At 48.6% G+C, this 16,308-nt stretch overlaps 1 protein-coding gene across 4 annotated transcripts in view; it reads right to left on the bottom strand.

Annotated features, from left to right (window-relative positions):
- FOXN1 (forkhead box N1) overlaps positions 1-16,308 on the bottom strand; it is a gene marked incomplete at its 5' end in the record, with an annotated part of 53,132 nt that overhangs the window by 24,697 nt on the left and 12,127 nt on the right. For 2 of the 4 annotated variants that reach the window (XM_079955961.1, XM_079955960.1), the window contains 3 exons: positions 2,528-3,034; positions 4,616-4,756; positions 13,937-14,122. In XM_079955961.1, the coding sequence (XP_079812087.1) occupies positions 2,528-3,034; positions 4,616-4,756; positions 13,937-14,122 (834 nt within the window). Of the gene's footprint in view, positions 1-2,527; positions 3,035-4,615; positions 4,757-13,936; positions 14,123-16,308 lie in introns of those variants that run through there. The other 2 variants (XM_079955962.1, XM_079955963.1) reach the window with 1 other exon arrangement.

A 16,308-nucleotide genomic window follows, 5' to 3' on the forward strand; every position in this document is an offset into this window, starting at 1 on the left:
CCCCCAAACGAAGACCACAAGCAGGACACAAGAGCCCTCTTCCTTCGCTCGGTTCCCAGAAACTGGAATTCAGAGGCATTTCCTTCCACCGGTTGTGGAGGCAGAGTGCGGCCATCCCCGCTAACCCTCTTTTAAAGCCATCCAAGGTGGTGGCTGTCAACACCGCCTTGTTTGGGGAAGAAATGGCAATTGGGTTTTCTGCACATTAACATTTGTTCCCATCTAGCAGGTTTTCCAAAGGCAAAACCGCTTGGATGCATACCTAGAAAAGCATTGGACAATATATTTGTCCAATGAAAAAAGTCGGAGCTGGAGTTTAAAAATTAACATGGAAAAGTTTAAAAGGTGCAAGGAGATACGATAATAATATATCAAGGGTGGGATAACAAATAAATTGAATAATGCAACAATAGCAAAAATAATAGTAGGTAAAGAAGTTGCAGACGTGTGGAGGGAAGTACTGGGCTGCAGGGAGGGAGGTGAATGAATTAACTGAAATTGTTAAAGATTGGTATAGCGTTTAAGAGATTTAAATTTTCATTAAGATTCTATAAGGAAAGCAGAAAGCAACAAGAAATATCAAGTAAAGGTATCAGAGAGGAGCTCAGTGTAAATGAAAACATGAGACTTATGGTTTTGTTACATATGATTTTATTTTGGAGTTGTTTGTTGTAAAGAATGTATATAAAGAATGTATATAAAGAAGGTACAGGGTTATAAAGACTAGGACTAGCCGCCTGAGAAACAGTTTCTACCCAAATGCAATTCTGGTTTTAAACGCAGTATAAGGAGTCTCTATAGGAGTATATTGTATTTTTAAATGGGGTTTTAGAGTTTTTAGGGTGTTTTGAATGTCTTATGTAGATTTTTCAATTTCATTGTTCTGTATGGGACAATGACAATAAACAGATCATATCGTGTGTAAATAAATTTTTTTTAAATGGGGGGGGAGCAAAAAAGCAAAAAGAAGAAGAAGAAAAGAAAATAGGAAAAGCATTGGACAAATGGAAGGCAGCTTGGACGCCTGCTTTCTAGGCCTGGATGGGGCAAGCGGGAGGGTGGAGAAGCCCAGAGATTGGTCACTGGGAAAGGGCCATCGGACTCTTTTGGCGTCTCTAAGAAACACCTTTCGCATTGGTTCTGCTGCAGTTGCAGCCGGAATGTACTGTACAGAGAAGGCTTGGCAGCCGGCGACTCCTTTGCAATCCGGTGCAACTCCAGAATGCGTCTTGCCAGCCAGGAGACCTTGTGACTGTTACACCTCTAATTAAAGCAGCAAGTGATTTTAAAATGTCTTAATTAATGGGTATAACACATCTCTTTTCCTCTATTTTCTTTGGCCAGTCTGTAGAGCCTAAGACCGAAAGTTAAACAGAGAGAGGAGTGTGTGGATGTGCCGCTTTCGGGGGTGGTCTCCTTGAAACAGCTTTGGGCACCCAAGAAGACCAGAAGAGCAGCCTGCAGGATCAGGCCAGTGGCAACCTGCCTTCAGGATTCAAACCCTTTCCTTTCCATAGGCTTCCAGAAACTGGTATTCAGAAGCCTTGCTGCTTCTCCATGAATTCGCCTTAGCCTCTTTCAAAGCCATCCAAGTTGGTGGCCATCACTGTCTCCCGCAGCAGCAGGGAGTTCCGCAGTTTAACTCTGAGTGAAGAAAGACTTCTCTTTCATCTCACCAGGACATCCCAGCATTCCGCTTCATGGGATGTCCAGGAATTCTAGTGTTATGAGAGAGGGAGGAAAACTTCTCTCTGTCTACTCTCTCCAGGCCAAGTTTATCATTTTACAAACTTAAACCATGTCGCCTCTTAATCACTACTTCTCTAAACTGAAAAGTAGGGGAGTCACTTCCTCCCCTCAATCATTTGGCCCTTTTCTGACCCTTTCCAGCTCTACAATATACTTTCGAGGGGAGGCAGCCAGGGCACAAATCCGATTGCACCAGAGATTTGTATTATGATATTGGCAGTTTTCTTTCCAACGTCTTTTCTAATGATCCTTAGCACGGCGTTTGCATTTTTCACGGCTGCCGCACACAGCACTGACATCTCCACTGAGCTGTGCACTTTCTTCATGGCCTGCGCGGTTTTCTATACCTCTGCCATGTGCTGAAACTCTCAGACGCTTCGACTTCACCCCCAAAGGCACACTCCTCCATTGTCTGCCGAGACAGACGGAGGCCAGCTATCATCTTGCGTCTTCCTTGACTCTTAAAAAGCCTTAAATGCTGCAACCCTTTCCCCATCCCGTTGATCATTTTGGTGGATGTAATAACTGTAGAATTTTTGAAGCAGAAGGGACCCTGAGGGTCATCCAGTCCAACCCGCTGCAATGCATGAATCACAGCTGAAGAATCCCTGGCAGGTGGCCACCCAACGTCTGCTTAAAAACCTCCAAGGAAGGAGAGTCCACCACCTTCTGAGGTCATGGAAGCATAGAACCATAGAGTGGGGACCCCTGAGCATAACCTAATTCAAACCCACCTCCTAAGGAATGCCGCCATTTAATTAGAACGAGCCCAACTCACCATAGCCTGGGGGTGATGTTCCTGCCCGGGGTTGGCATACTGCAGGCCGTTGCACCAGGCCGGCTCGGAGGAGAGGCTGGGAAGGTGTGCCAGATACATCTCTGCCTCCCTGGTCATGGTGGACCCACACATCTCCTCAAAGCCCTCCATGCTGGCTGCCTTGAACAGGTGTCCATCCATGGCCAGGGCCTGCTGAGCTTCTGGGAAGGTCTCCTCCTGGAACTGCCGCTTGTAAGGGTGGAAAGGGGTGTTGCGGAGGGAGCTCTTGAACCGGCCGCAGGTGCCGGCCGCGCTCTCCTCGTAGCTGTAGCGCCTGAACTTCTCGGTGGCGCCAGAAGGGACCTTGAAGGCTTCCTGCTCAGCCGGGGCACCTTGGCCAGCGGAGAACCTCCCATAGATGTGTTCGGGGGGTGGGGAGGAGGTGCTGGAGCTCGGGGAGGACTCCGAGTGTCTCCTCTCGGTCCGGGCCTCACCATCATACGATGGGCAGCAGAAGCCCGGGGTCTCCTGAAAGCAGAGGCATAGCAAGGTCAGGTGGTACCCAGTGTGAATTTTTTTTGCAATTTTTGGGAACATTGGAGCAGTGAAACCATCACCGAGTTGTTGAGCTTTTTAAAGGGAGGGTTGGCGCGAAACAGATACAGTGGTATCTCGGGTTACAGATGCTTCAGGTTACAGACTCCGCTAACCCAGAAATAGTACCTTGGGTTAGGAACTTTGCTTCAGGATGAGAATAGAAATTGTGCTCTGGCAGCACAGCAGGAGACCTCATTAGCTAAAGTGGTGCTTCAGGTTAAGAACAGTTTCAGGTTAAGAACGGACCTCCGGAACGAATTATTGTATTTTTTGCTCTATAAGACTCACTTTTTCCCTCCTAAAAAGTAAGGGGAAACGTGTGTGCATCTTATGGAGCGAATGCAGGCTGCACAACTATCCCAGAAGCCAGAACAGCAAGAGGGATTTTTTTTCTTGTTTTCCTCCTCCAAAAACTAGATGCATCTTGTGGTCTGGTGCGTCTTATAGAGCGAAAAATACAGTAAGTTCTTAACCCGAGATACCACTGTATCCCCACAGATCATGCAAATCCGACTGGCAATCACATGGAACTGTATCAGCGCCGCCAGATGGGGGTGCAAGCATTGCCCGCCGGGGGTGCCAGCGCCAGCCACTGATCACGAAAATCTGACTGCCAATCGCATAAAACCGCCCACCGGGGATGCGAGCGCCGGCCACTTGGGGGTGCAAACACCGCCGGCCGGGGGTGCCAGGCTGATTGCTGGCAGTATTTGCACGATTAGCAGACGGATTTTCCCAACGACGATCGTGCCAATCGCAAAAATCCTCCTGCTAGGGGTGCATACACCGTCATGACGATCCACCCAGAGGGATTTTGTCACCCCTCCCAGGCATGACACCTCGGACGAACCGCACCCCCCTTGCGATGCCCCTGCCTGAAAGCCACCAAACACCTTTGAGGAGGGTTAGGTCACTGTGAGAGCAGATGCCTGGCAGGTAGAAGGTCCCAGGTTCTTTCCCCAACAGCATCACAAGGTAGGGAGTCCCGGCCTACCCAGGCAATAACTCCTCATCCAGTCTATCCCCCCCCCAAAAAAAACCCCAAACATCTGCTTGTAACCTTTCTAAACAATTCCCAACCATCCCTACAAGATAAGTATGTCAAACTCTATGGTGAGCACACCATAAACCCCACAGGCAAAACACCCCCTAGACCTAGGGGAGATTTCTGACTTGGGCAGGTGAGCCTTGGGGTCCCTTCCATTTTATCCTCACAACAACCAAGGTGAGCTTCATGGCTGAGTGGGGGATTTGAACCCTGGTCTCTCCTGGTGTCTAGTCCGACACTCTAACCACTAGGCAACGCTGGCTCATTACGTGATGTCAACAGACTCCAGCTCCCATCAGCCACCGTGGCCCCAATGGTCAGGCGGGCTGGGAGCTGATGTCCAGCAGGAACCCCTCTTCTGGATTGACACTGGTCAAGCGGGGAAGAAAACGCATGGCCATTCTCATCTGTGTTGCAGGGGGCTGGACTAAATGGCCTCCAGGGGTCCCTTCTAGGATTCTCACCTGCTGGATGGGGGACCCCGAATTGTCATGGGTCTGCATCCGGTCGCCGCGTGGGTTGCTGTCCAGAGAATCCGAAGGCGAAAAGGTAATGCTAGATTGGTCTTGGAGCAGTGAAACCATCACCGATGCCAGCCAAGAATCCTGTTTCAACAGAGAAAAACAGCCAGGCGGGGAAATAAATACATGACCTCAGATGAATTGGAGACTTTCTGAGCTTCACAACAGGATGCACTTCAGTGCCTCTGATCCCAAGGAAAGGAGCTGGGCTTCCATCTCCCTGAAATCAAGAGGATGGCTGTCCCCGGTCCTGTTGGTTTTGATGGGACAAGGGGGTGCATTTTCGCTCAGTTGTTCCTCTGCCAGGTGGTGGGTTCAGGAGGTAAGAAGAGGCTGCTGGATCAGGCCCATGGCCCATCTAGTCCAGCATCCTGTTCTCACAGTAGTCAAATGCCCATCAGTACCTAGGACTCGGGGTAGACTGCCTCTGGGAATGGAGGTTCCATAAGTGCACCAGGAGAGCCTTTCTGGGTCAGGCCACTTGCCCACCTCACAGGGGGGCAGCCCCATGCCCAAAAGGGAAGTCCCCTAGCAGATCCAAGCACAAGCAACTGGGATACAGAAGCATCACTGGCTCCAGCTGGGGAGGCAGAGCTGAGCCATCATGCCTAGCAGCCATCAATACTCATCTCCTCCTCCATGAATTTGTCCAATTCCCTTTTAAAGCCACCCAGGTTGGTGGCTATCACTGCCTCATGTGGCAGGGAGTTCCACAGTCCAACTCTTCTCTGCACGAAGGAGGTCTTTCTTTCCCCGGTCCTGAATCTTCAGGGGATGACCCTGCCTTGTAACTTTGTGAGAGCTGAATAAAAGGATTTTCCTATCCACTTTCCATCAAAGCGCCATACAAGAGCATATAAATAGCCCACCAAAAGCCCACCATTGCCACCTGCAGAAGCCCACAACCCTGGCCAGACAAGCAGCTTTGAATCCCCAAAAACTGCCTACTTCTTGATATTTAAGAAGAGTTGGCTCCGGCGACTTTGAGATCTCCTTTGCGAAACCTGGGATGAAAAGGCGACTGCTTTACGGCTCTTGTAAGGGGAGCAGAACGCAGCCGGCTCCTCTGACAATCCAGAGAGGCACCTGCAAACTTTTTTTATTTCGCCTGGAATGCCTTCCTCACAATCTCTGAACCTCCCGGGGCTTTTACACCCGGTTTCCGTTGCTGATCCCCCTGGGCGGCAAACATTTCAGCAGAACTTACTCATGATAAAACATCCTTTTTTCCCCACCCCCACCCCCCCTTTGAACTACAAAAGAGACTTTTTAGCATTTTTACAACCCTGCCTCTTTGTTTAATCCGAAACTGATAGATGAGGCTGGAACTTCCAGAGATAAACCCTTTGGGTGCAAAATCTGGGCGAAAGTTGCGGGAGACTGACAGGGCCCACGAGGAGGCCGCCCCAGATTTCTTGGGGCCACAGGGCAGTTTGGTTTTGCTTGGTTTCTACATCTGCTTGTAACCTTTCTAAACAAAAATCTGGATGGAGATTCATCAGCATTTTCTGTGCAAATTTCTCCTCAATGTATGCACGCACACATTTTACTTAATATATGGATTTTTGAAAGAACCTCCCCCAGAAGCATCCTTTATCTTATTTCCTCTAATAACACACATTTCTCTCCCCCACTTCGCTGGAAAACCACACCACAATGTTTGGAGGAATGCAACTGTTACGAGACAGCTGCATTCACACGTTCAGTTTGTTTTCAGGTTGCGAACTGAGTGAATCTCTCTCTGCTCCCTAACAAAAACGCCCAAGGGCCCTGCCTAGATTTCACGCTCTGGGGTTTTCCACAGGGAACTTATTTCATTTCACTCGCCACACTCCTGCTTGCAAGAATGAGCGCTTTGTAAATAACAAGTTAATGAGCCATTTATGCAATTGATAAGAGAAGATGGCACCGCCTTAAAATTAGGAAAAGGGGAAAAGGAAAAAAAAAACCAGACGTGAATGCTAGAAAACTCAATGGAACTGTGGTAAGGGCAACCAGATTTGTAAGCCTCATCTACCTTCCTAACAGTCAATTTTAAAATAATAATAATTATTATTATTATTATTATTATTATTATTATGCAAGAGGACTGGAGAAATCCATGGAAGAGGAGAGGGCTATCAATGTCAACAATGGCTCTTCTCCACAGTCGGAAGCAGCGTGCTTCTGAACAGGGATCTGGGACAGTGGCATGTGGTGAAATATTTAGTAGGGGGACAAGTTAGGGCTGCCAGAGGTTCCAGCTTGCGAGGGCAATTGTGGGGGCTGATGTCACACATGTGTGGCATCCCGATGTCTTGTGGTTGCGCGCATGAGCAATGTGCCTCCCTTCCTAAGCCAGGAATTTGGGCAAGAGGCACCAGGCTTTAATACTTTAATACTCTAATTTAGCAGGAACATTTAGGGGACCAGCCTCACCCCCCTAGTCCACTGACTGCATGCGACTGGTCTGGAAACCGCAGGAGGGGAGAGGGCCCTTGGGCTCAAATCCTGCTTGCAGGTTTCCCAATAGAGGTACCTGACCGGTTGGCCACTATGAAAACAGGATGCTGGAGTCGGTGGTCCCCTTTGGCCGGATCCAGCAATGGGTGCATACCCCCAAGGTTTAAGGCAAGCAGCGTCACAGCTCCCACCTATTGCTGGCCTACAGCACGGGCTGCATAGCATATTTTTAGGTCCCATTCTCAGCATCTCTCATAAAGTGCGTCTCCTGTTTGTGCAAAGGTGACCAGAACCACACAAGCTCTTCCAAACGAGGTCGCGCCATAGATTCACATAATGGCATTGCGGTATTTTTCCAGGGTTTGGAGGCGCAACCCCACTTAGGAGAGCAAAGGCATGGCTGCTTGAGTTTCTAGCGGGACAGATGGGAGCCAGCCAAGGCTGAGATTGCTCCTGACCAACGACCAAAGCCCCGTGTCTCCGCCGCACTCTGCAAATGGTGCGTGGCCATCGCCACTTCCCCTCGGATTAGATGCCTGCTTTGAAAAAATCAAGGAAGTGGAAAGCGCTTGGAGAGGCGACGCTGGCCAAGCTCCTTCGCTTGCGTGACTGACGGGTCCCGTCAGCGAGCCAAGCCTGAACCCGGCCCCCGTTTCGTTCCCGCTCTTGGATTCCCGAGGGCCGCTATTCTGGCGACACCTCTTTGCCGCTCGCGCATCTTGCCTCGCTGCTGTGCTGGATGCCAGGTGCTGCTGCTGCTCCTGAGCAGGCCTCCCGTGTCCCCGGAGGCTGAGATCAACTTTCACTGGAAGGCGGCGTGTTTGGATGATCCCCAATTCGTAATTCATCCTCTGCTCTACATGCCTCCGAGGAGGTGCGTGATCCCAGGTTGACACCGGTGTTTCTGATCTTCCCCCTTCTCCCCCACCCCTTCCCCAAAGCACTAAATCACCCTCTTCCCAACCCCCCTTCCTTCCCTCTGGGATTCACTCCGATGCCTCTTGGTTCGAGGAAGAGCCAGAGCGTTGGAATAGGACCCCAAATCACCTCCACACCAGGATTCTTTAGCTGGGATATCCTGGCGGGTCCCTTCCATCTCCACAATCCTCTGATTCTAGATGGTACCACCACCATCAAGTTGCATCTCATTTCCTCATTTATTGCATTTTTCTCCCAGGAGCAGGAGGGGGAATACGTGATTCTTCTCCTCATCCTTTAATCCCTCCAACAGCCCCGCCAGGTAGCTTAGGTGGAGAGGCAATAACTTGGGCCAGGCTCACCCAGTGAGAGCTTCGTGGCTGAGCGGGAGGATTTGAACCCTGCTCTCTCCCCAGGCCTTATCCTGACCCTCTAACCACTACACCGCACTGTCTCTCTAGCAAAGAGTGTGGCTGGAGAACCAGGCAGATGGCCTTGTGGGATCAGCAAGGGAGGCTCCGTGGCAGGAGAGATAAGAGCCTCGACAGCAGCCACAAAACAAACCACGGCAGATTCCCTTTTTTTGCAGCCACAGCAGCACAGGCTGTGCATGACCTCAGAAGAGGAGGAGGAGGAGGAGGCAGCTTTGTGCGGCACCTTTGAGTCTTCCAGGGTGGGGTTCAGGGGCTGAGTCAGCAGCTGGGTGGGGACGGGCCCAGGAGGGCGAGGTGGGGGAATGGTTGGCCTCTGGATTCCTGAGTCAAAACACCTTGTCTCTGATCTCCATCAGATCCAGATTGTGGCAGGTTTGGCCCACAAAGTGTGTATTCCTGCCTGGTGGTGTGAAAGGCTCCACCTTTGGATTTCCACACATGCCCAGAACATCCCTGGCGATTTCATGGAATCGTGCAGTCGGAAGGGGCCCCTGAGGGACATCTAGTCCAACCCCCTGCAATTGCAGGAAGCAGAGCTGAAGAATTCCAGGCAACCTCTGCTTGAAAACCTCCAAGGAAGGAGAGTCCACCACCTTCCAAGGGAGATCATTCCATTGTTGAACTGTTGAAATTCCTTCCTGATGTTTAGTCAGAAAATCCTTTCTTGCAACTTGAAGCCCTGGGTTCGAGTCCTACCCTCCAGAGCAGGAGAAAACACGCTTGCTTCCTCCTCCAGGTGACAGCCCTTGAGATATTTGAAGATGGCTCTATCTCAGTCTCCTCTTTTCCAGGCTAAACATACCCAGCGCCTTCAACCGTTCCTCATCAGGCTTCACTTCCTGACTCTTGATCATCTTGGTTGCCCTCCTCTACACACCTTCCAGCTTGCAAATGTCATTTTTTAACTGGGGTGCCCAGAACTGAACACAGGACTCCAGGCAGGGCCTGACCAAGGCAGAACAGAGTGATACTATTACCTCCCTAGATCTGGACACTAGACGTCTCTTGATGGCAGCTTAGAATTGCATTTGCTTTTTTTGCTGCTGCATCACACTGTTGCCTCATGTTACCTTTGTGGTCCACCAAGACCCCTCAATCCTTTTCACAGGTCATCTCTCAGAGTGCCAGGCTAACTGACTCTTTGCTCCAGCAAGTGAATGGCGTGATAACGTGGCTTTCAAGTTGGTAGCAGGGCTGGCGATAACAGAAGCCAGGGAAAGCAGACAAATCACCCAGAAGAGGCTAGTTATGTCTCTCCTTTTCTTTGAAGCGGTTTCTGCTTCATGCTAACAGCTTAAACAGTAATGCTGCAGGAAGGTGTTAATTTTACTGTATGCAGTGCACTTAAAGAAAATGTTATGAAAATGATATATAGATGGTATTTAACACCAGCTAAACTTGCCAAAATGTATAAGACAAGAACTAATGAGTGCTGGAAATGTAAAGGAAGGTATCTTTTACTACATGTGGTACACTTGTAAAGAGGTAAAGGCTTTCTGGGAAAAGATATATAATGAGTTAAAGAAAATGTTGAAAAATACTTTTGTTGAAAAACCAAAAGCCTTCTTATTGGGTATAGTGGCTGAAGAGATACCAAGGGAAGGTAAAAGATTGTTTATGTATGCAACAACTGCGGCAAGAATTCTTTACAAGAAGAAGTACCAACGAAAGAAGAGGGGCCGATGAAGATGTTGGACTATGCAGAATTGGCAAAGCTGGCGGGAAAAACCTGAAACCAGCAAGATCAAGCATTCCAAAAGGACTGGGGCACATTTATACGATATCTGAAAGATTATTGTAAGCAATTAACATCACTAGCAGGGTTGTCTGAAGACTCGCAACGAGAAATTTTCTACCTTTCTATATTTACAGTGGTACCTCAGGTTAAGAACTTAATTAGTTCTGGAGGTCTGTTATTAACCTGAAACTGTTCTTAACCTGAATCACCACTTTAGCTAATGGAGCCTCCTGCTGCTGCGCCGCCGGAGCACGATTTCTGTTCTCATCCTGAAGCAAAGTTCTTAACCCGAGGTACTATTTCTGGGTTAGCGGAGTCTGTAACCTGAAGCATATGTAACCCGAGGTACTACTGCATTTAAATTTTGAGTTATTTTATAATGTATGTAAATGAGAACTGGAAAACGTGCAAAACGCAATGATATAAAAGTTAATTTTGAAAGCCATGAGGTGGGAGGGAAGGAAGTTGACAGGCTCTAAAGAGCCAGGGATGTATTTGTTGCTGAGACATTTAGTCATGTCCGACTCTTCATGACCCCTGGACCAGAGCACACCAGGCACTCCTGTCTTCCACTGCCTGGTCATGGTCAAACTCATGCTGGTAGCTTCGAGAACACTGTCCCTCCATCTCGTCCTCTGTCGTCCCCTTCTCCTTGTGCCCTCCATCTTTCCCAACATCAGGGTCTTTTCCAGGGAGTCTTCTCTTCTCATGAGGTGGCCAAAGTCTTGGAGCCTCAGCTTCAGGATCTGTCCTTCCAGTGAGCACTCAGGGCTGATTTCCTTCAGAATGGAGAGGTTTGATCTTCTTGCAGTCCATGGGACTCTCAAGAGTCTCCTCCAACACCATAATTCAAAAGCATCAGTTCTTCAGCCATCAGCCTTCTTTATGGTCCAGCTCTCACTTCCATACATCACTACTGTGACAACCATAGCTTTAACTATACAGACCTTTGTTGACAAGGTGATGTCTCTGCTTTTTAAGATGCTGTCTAAAGAGACAGGGATTTATAGGGTAGTGTTATGATGTGAACGTATATTATAAAATGGAAAAGAAAAAAAATGATCATGGGGTTGAAGTGTGTGTGTAATCATGGATCAACACCACAGCACTGGGAAACAGGTCATTCCTAGCAGGCCGGCTGGCCAGCCTAACTCCATCCTCCTGTACAATTAAGTGTTGCAATGTCTTCGCCTGCAATAGGGAGTGAGATGGTCCTGGCAACCTGTCATTTGAAACAAGCCAATGTGGTGCGCCTCAAGTGTATCTCAGAGAGATCTTTGCATACCTTGAGGAGAGATTCCTCTGGCGCACTATTTCCTCTGCCAATGTGCTCTGTTCTGTTCTGGAGCAGGTGGCTGCTGGTGCCATTGGGGCTAGTAAGGTGGGCGACAGGCAGCCCCAGCGGTAGGCGGGACCAGAACCAGTGACGGGCAGCGGCCGATCCAATAGCAGGCCCGTTTGGACGCCATCTGTATTTAAAGCAGCGTCAACCCACAATCTTTGAAGAATTGGGTTGCACTGAGAAAATTCAGAAAATTGTAAACATTTGAAAACGTTTGTAGGCTTGAATGGAAATGTTTTGTAATGTAAATATAAGGAACCGATTTACCGATAACAAGGTGAAATACTGTAATAAGATAGAAGGTAAATATATAAAAGTGGAAAATTAAATAAATATTACTTTTTTTAAAAAGAGAGAAAATTCAGTCTCAGCCAACAGTCACACGACATGCAGGTTAGTTGCCACTGCTAGTCCTCCTCAGAGTAGAACCGTTGAAACTAATAGATGCAGCCAACTTACGTTTATAACTTTCAAAGGATCTACTTGGGAGAGAGCTCAGGGCATCAGTGAAGCTGAATATTGGAAAATTCAGGGCAGACCAAAGAATGTCCTTCTTCACGCAGCAAAGAGTTGGACTATGGAACTCCCTCCCACAGGAAGCAATGAAGCCCACCAGCTTGGATGGCTTTAAAAGAGGATTAAACAATTCTTGGAGGAAGAGAGGGCTGCTGATGGCTGCTAGCCAGAATGGCTATGCTCTGTGTCTCCATGGTTGGAGGCAGTGATACTTCTGAATACCAGATTCTGGAAACCCCAGGAGGGGAGAGTGATGCTCTTGGGCTCAGATCCAGGGTGCTGGACTAGACGGGCCACGGACCTGATCCAACCACTTCATTTAAAGCACATGGCTTCTCCCAGAGAATCCTGGGAAGTGTAGTTTGTGGGGGGTGATGCTGAGAGGTGTTAGGAGGCCCCTTTTTGGAGAACTACAATTTCCAGAGTAGTTTAACTGTCAGTCGTCTCCGGGGAAAGGCTGGAAAGGGGAATAGGCGTCTCCATGATGCTTTAGAGCAGCCTTTCTCAACCTGAGGGTCCCCAGATGCTGTTGGACTACAATTCCCATCATCCCTGAGCTCTGGCCTTGCTAGCTAGGTGTGATGGGAGTTGTAGTCCAACAACATCTGGGGACCCACAGGTTGAGAAAGGCTGCTTTAGAGCAAGCAGGGATGGAGCAGAGTTCAAATTCGGTTGACACTTAAAGCCAGGTTTTTATGCTGTAAACTGCCCTGTGATTCTCAAACGAAGGGCGGTAGATATGTTCAGTAAATTCAACAAATAAATAAAATTGCTGCTGCTGTTGCTGTTAATTAACTTTGTACACCTCCCTTCCTTTGAGAATCACAGGGTAGTTTACAATCTAAAAACACAACATTGCATAACAAACAAAAACATTAACTCCCACTTTATCAAAGAATTGTAGAGTTGAAATGGACCCTAAGGGTCATCTAGTCCAACCCCCAGCAATGTGGGAAACTTTCAACCAATGTGGGACTTGAACCCACAACCCTGAGATTAAGAGTTTCATGCTCTATTAGCTGAGCTATCACATTCGCCAACCAAGCAGAGTTTGCAGAAATGAACAAGCTGTGTGTGTGTGTGCATGAAACTGAAGACATCCGTGAAAATGGCTTGCATCCAAGAATATGCTAGTCAAAATGGTGTCAACTGAGAGAAATTTGCACTAAATTGCTGAGGATTAAATACCATATTTACTCAAGTCTAATGTGCCATCAAATCCAATGCGCACCTCAATTTTCAGAACCTTGAAACCCCAAAAAGTATTTGCTGGCAAATGTGCCATCGAATTTAATGTGGATCTTAATTTTCGCAACGTAATCTGGCCAAAAAAAGGTGAGCACTGGGTTCGAGTGAATGTGGTAACAACAATCTCCATATTTCCACAGAAATGTGGGGATCCTGAATTTAAGACTGGGGGCGAATGAGAGAAGGGCAAACCCTTCCATCCCTGGCGGCTGACGTGCTCACTTTTTGCCCTCTTCTTGCAACTAGACTACAACTCCCATAATCCCTTGGGGCTGGGACTGATGGGAGCTGGAGTGCTTGAGCCAAAGCTCCTCCTCCAAACTTCTGCCCCTTATCAACCAGCACTTTATCTGGAGTGCTGAGGTCTAGAATCTTGCTTTGCTTTCAGGGGGGAAAAGCTGCTTCAGTAAAGCAGCTGCTTTGCATGCAGAAGGCCCCCGGTTCAATTTGCAGGCAGGGCTGGGACAAAAGACGCCCCCTGCCTGAATCCCTGGAGAGCTGCTGCTGCTGCCAGTCAGCGCAGGCAACACCAAACATCTAAGGCGGCTTCCGATGTTCCTATTTAATTCGGAACCATGAGGACTAGAATCTTGCTTCGTTTTGGCGCTGGTGGTCAGTGTGGGTACCTCTGGGCCAAGGGTCCCCTGTGTCAGGTCTCTCCATCCTCTCCTGCACCTTCTCACCCTCCTGCTCCTCCGGGATCCTTCCCTTCCTGTGAGCTCATCCTGGGACAGTGCCATGTTCCTCCTTTTATGAGGAAGGTGTGTGCCGTGACCCGCCCTAATGGTTTCTGTCTCTGGCTGCGGCAGCATGTTTTATGCCGGGTGTGGCCTGGTGCTGTGCCTTTCATGCGTTCCCTCTGCTGCCCCACCTGGGACCACTCCTACCCTCCCACTGGGAAGCACCCACATCCTGCGTTGCAATTACCTTTATTTGATCTGCGGGACGGGTTTGGGAATCTTTCGCACCAGGGTTCTGGGGAGCTGAGTCGGGAGAAAAAAGCCTGGCAGGCTGCGGGAAGTGTCAAGGAATGGGCAGGATTGCAGCAGAGCCGGGAGGGAACCCCCCAGGGGTCATTTAGCAGGGGTGGGGGCAGCAGCACAAGCTAAGTTGGCTCTGGGGGATGGAGAGGGCAGGGCCTCAGGCCCAGAACTTGATTCCCAGAACTCAGCTGTGCAATGTGTGAAAGCATGTCAGGCACAAGGTGTCATAGGGCAATGTTGGAAAGGAGTTATATGGCTTTAGTAGAAATGTTACAAGGAATTGAGTACAAATAGATTATTAGAGTATTAAAGGGAAAATAAAGTTAAAATATGTTAAGACAATTATATATTAAAGGGAAAAATAAGGTTAGAATATGTTAAGATAAATTACAGGACAGAAAACAGAGGAAGATGGAAAGGAATTGCTGAAACAGTTAATTAAAGTGGAATACAAAAAGGGAGGTGTGAGGAGGTCGTTGAAACAAGTAAATGAAAGTTAAGATACTGAACTTATTAGATGTGTTTTAAATTCTGTTTGTTTGGTTTTGTTAATTTAATGTTCGGGGGTTGGTGTTGTGTGGTGTTTTTCTTTTTGTATTGTATTGTATTGTTTTGTTTAATTCTTTGTCTTTCTTTTGCAGTCTTTAAAATGTTAATAAATATTATTTTTTAAAAAAACAAGGTGCCATGGGGCATGTGCAGAGTAACGCTCCTAAGTGAGGGAAAGTCAGACCCAACTGATCTGAGATTCTGGAGAGGGCTTTCCAGAATGGAGTCTGTGGCTTCTGGATGGGAAATTCATTTCATTTACTACGCTTCGCTAACGGCCAGTGACTGCAGGTCCTGGGACTCTTTGCCTTAGTGATTTTTTGAAAACCTATAAAATGGAATATCTGAAATCTGAAACTGAATAATTAAAAAACAACAACAACAAATACACCAGGGTATGAAACCAAAGGGATGCAGGTGGTGCTGTGGGTTAAACCACAGAGCCTAGAACTTGCCGATCACAAGCTCGGCGGTTCGAATCCCCGCAATGACGGCGTGAGCTCCCGTTGCTCGGTCCCTGCTCCTTCCCACCTAGCAGTTCGAAAGCACGTCAAAGTGCAAGCAGATAAATAGGTACGGCTCCGGCGGGAAGGTAAACGGCATTTCCGTGTCCTGCTCTGGTTCGCCAGAAGCGGCTTCGACATGCTGGCCACGTGACCCAGAAGCTGTATGCTGGATCCCTTGGCCAGTAAAGCGAGATGAGCGCCGCAACCCCAGAGTCGGCCACGACTGGACCTAATGGTCAGGGGTCCCTTTACCTTATGAAACCAAAATAGGAACATAGCTCTGAGTATTGTCTACACTGACTGGCAGCCCCTCTCCAGGGTCTCCGGGAGGGAGTCCTTCCCTGCCCTCCCTGGAGATGCTGTCAGGAATTGACCCTGGGACCTTCTACATGCAAGGCAGCTGCTCTGCCCCTGAGTCACAGCCCTTCAGGACCCCTGAAGGTGAGAGGAATTTGCCCCCTCACTGCATGTTGGCCCATCCAACCATGGATCCCCGCCAGTAAAAAAGCCAAAAGCAACCTTTTCTCCAAAGCAATCCCTCCCTCCCCAGGTCTTCCCCCACTGGCTCTGCAGGTAGGAGAGTAAGACATCTCAGGTGCAGGCAGCACATAATTAGCAGGGAAGGCTACCTCGTGGTGTGGCTGGCGGCCACCAGCCAGCTTTCTAAAAAGGGATGAGCAACTCATGGCAGACGGCGAGGATGAGTGTGTACGTTACGGCTCCCATACATGGTCCTCCTGCTCCGTTTGCAGTCATAGGATCATAGGCCTGTAGAGTTGGGACACCCAGGGTCATCCAGTCCAACCCGCCACAATGCAGGAACCACAACTATTTCAGCTTTAATTGCGTTGCCCCCTGACAGTACTTTATACATCCCTTGATTATTTATGATCCAACCGAGGGAACTCTAGCCCACGAAAACTGGTGCCAGGATAAATCTGGTGGCCTTTAAGACAAGGG

This window comes from Podarcis cretensis, assembly GCF_951804945.1.
Source record: "Podarcis cretensis genome assembly, chromosome: 15".
NCBI classification, from domain to species: domain Eukaryota; kingdom Metazoa; phylum Chordata; class Lepidosauria; order Squamata; family Lacertidae; genus Podarcis; species Podarcis cretensis.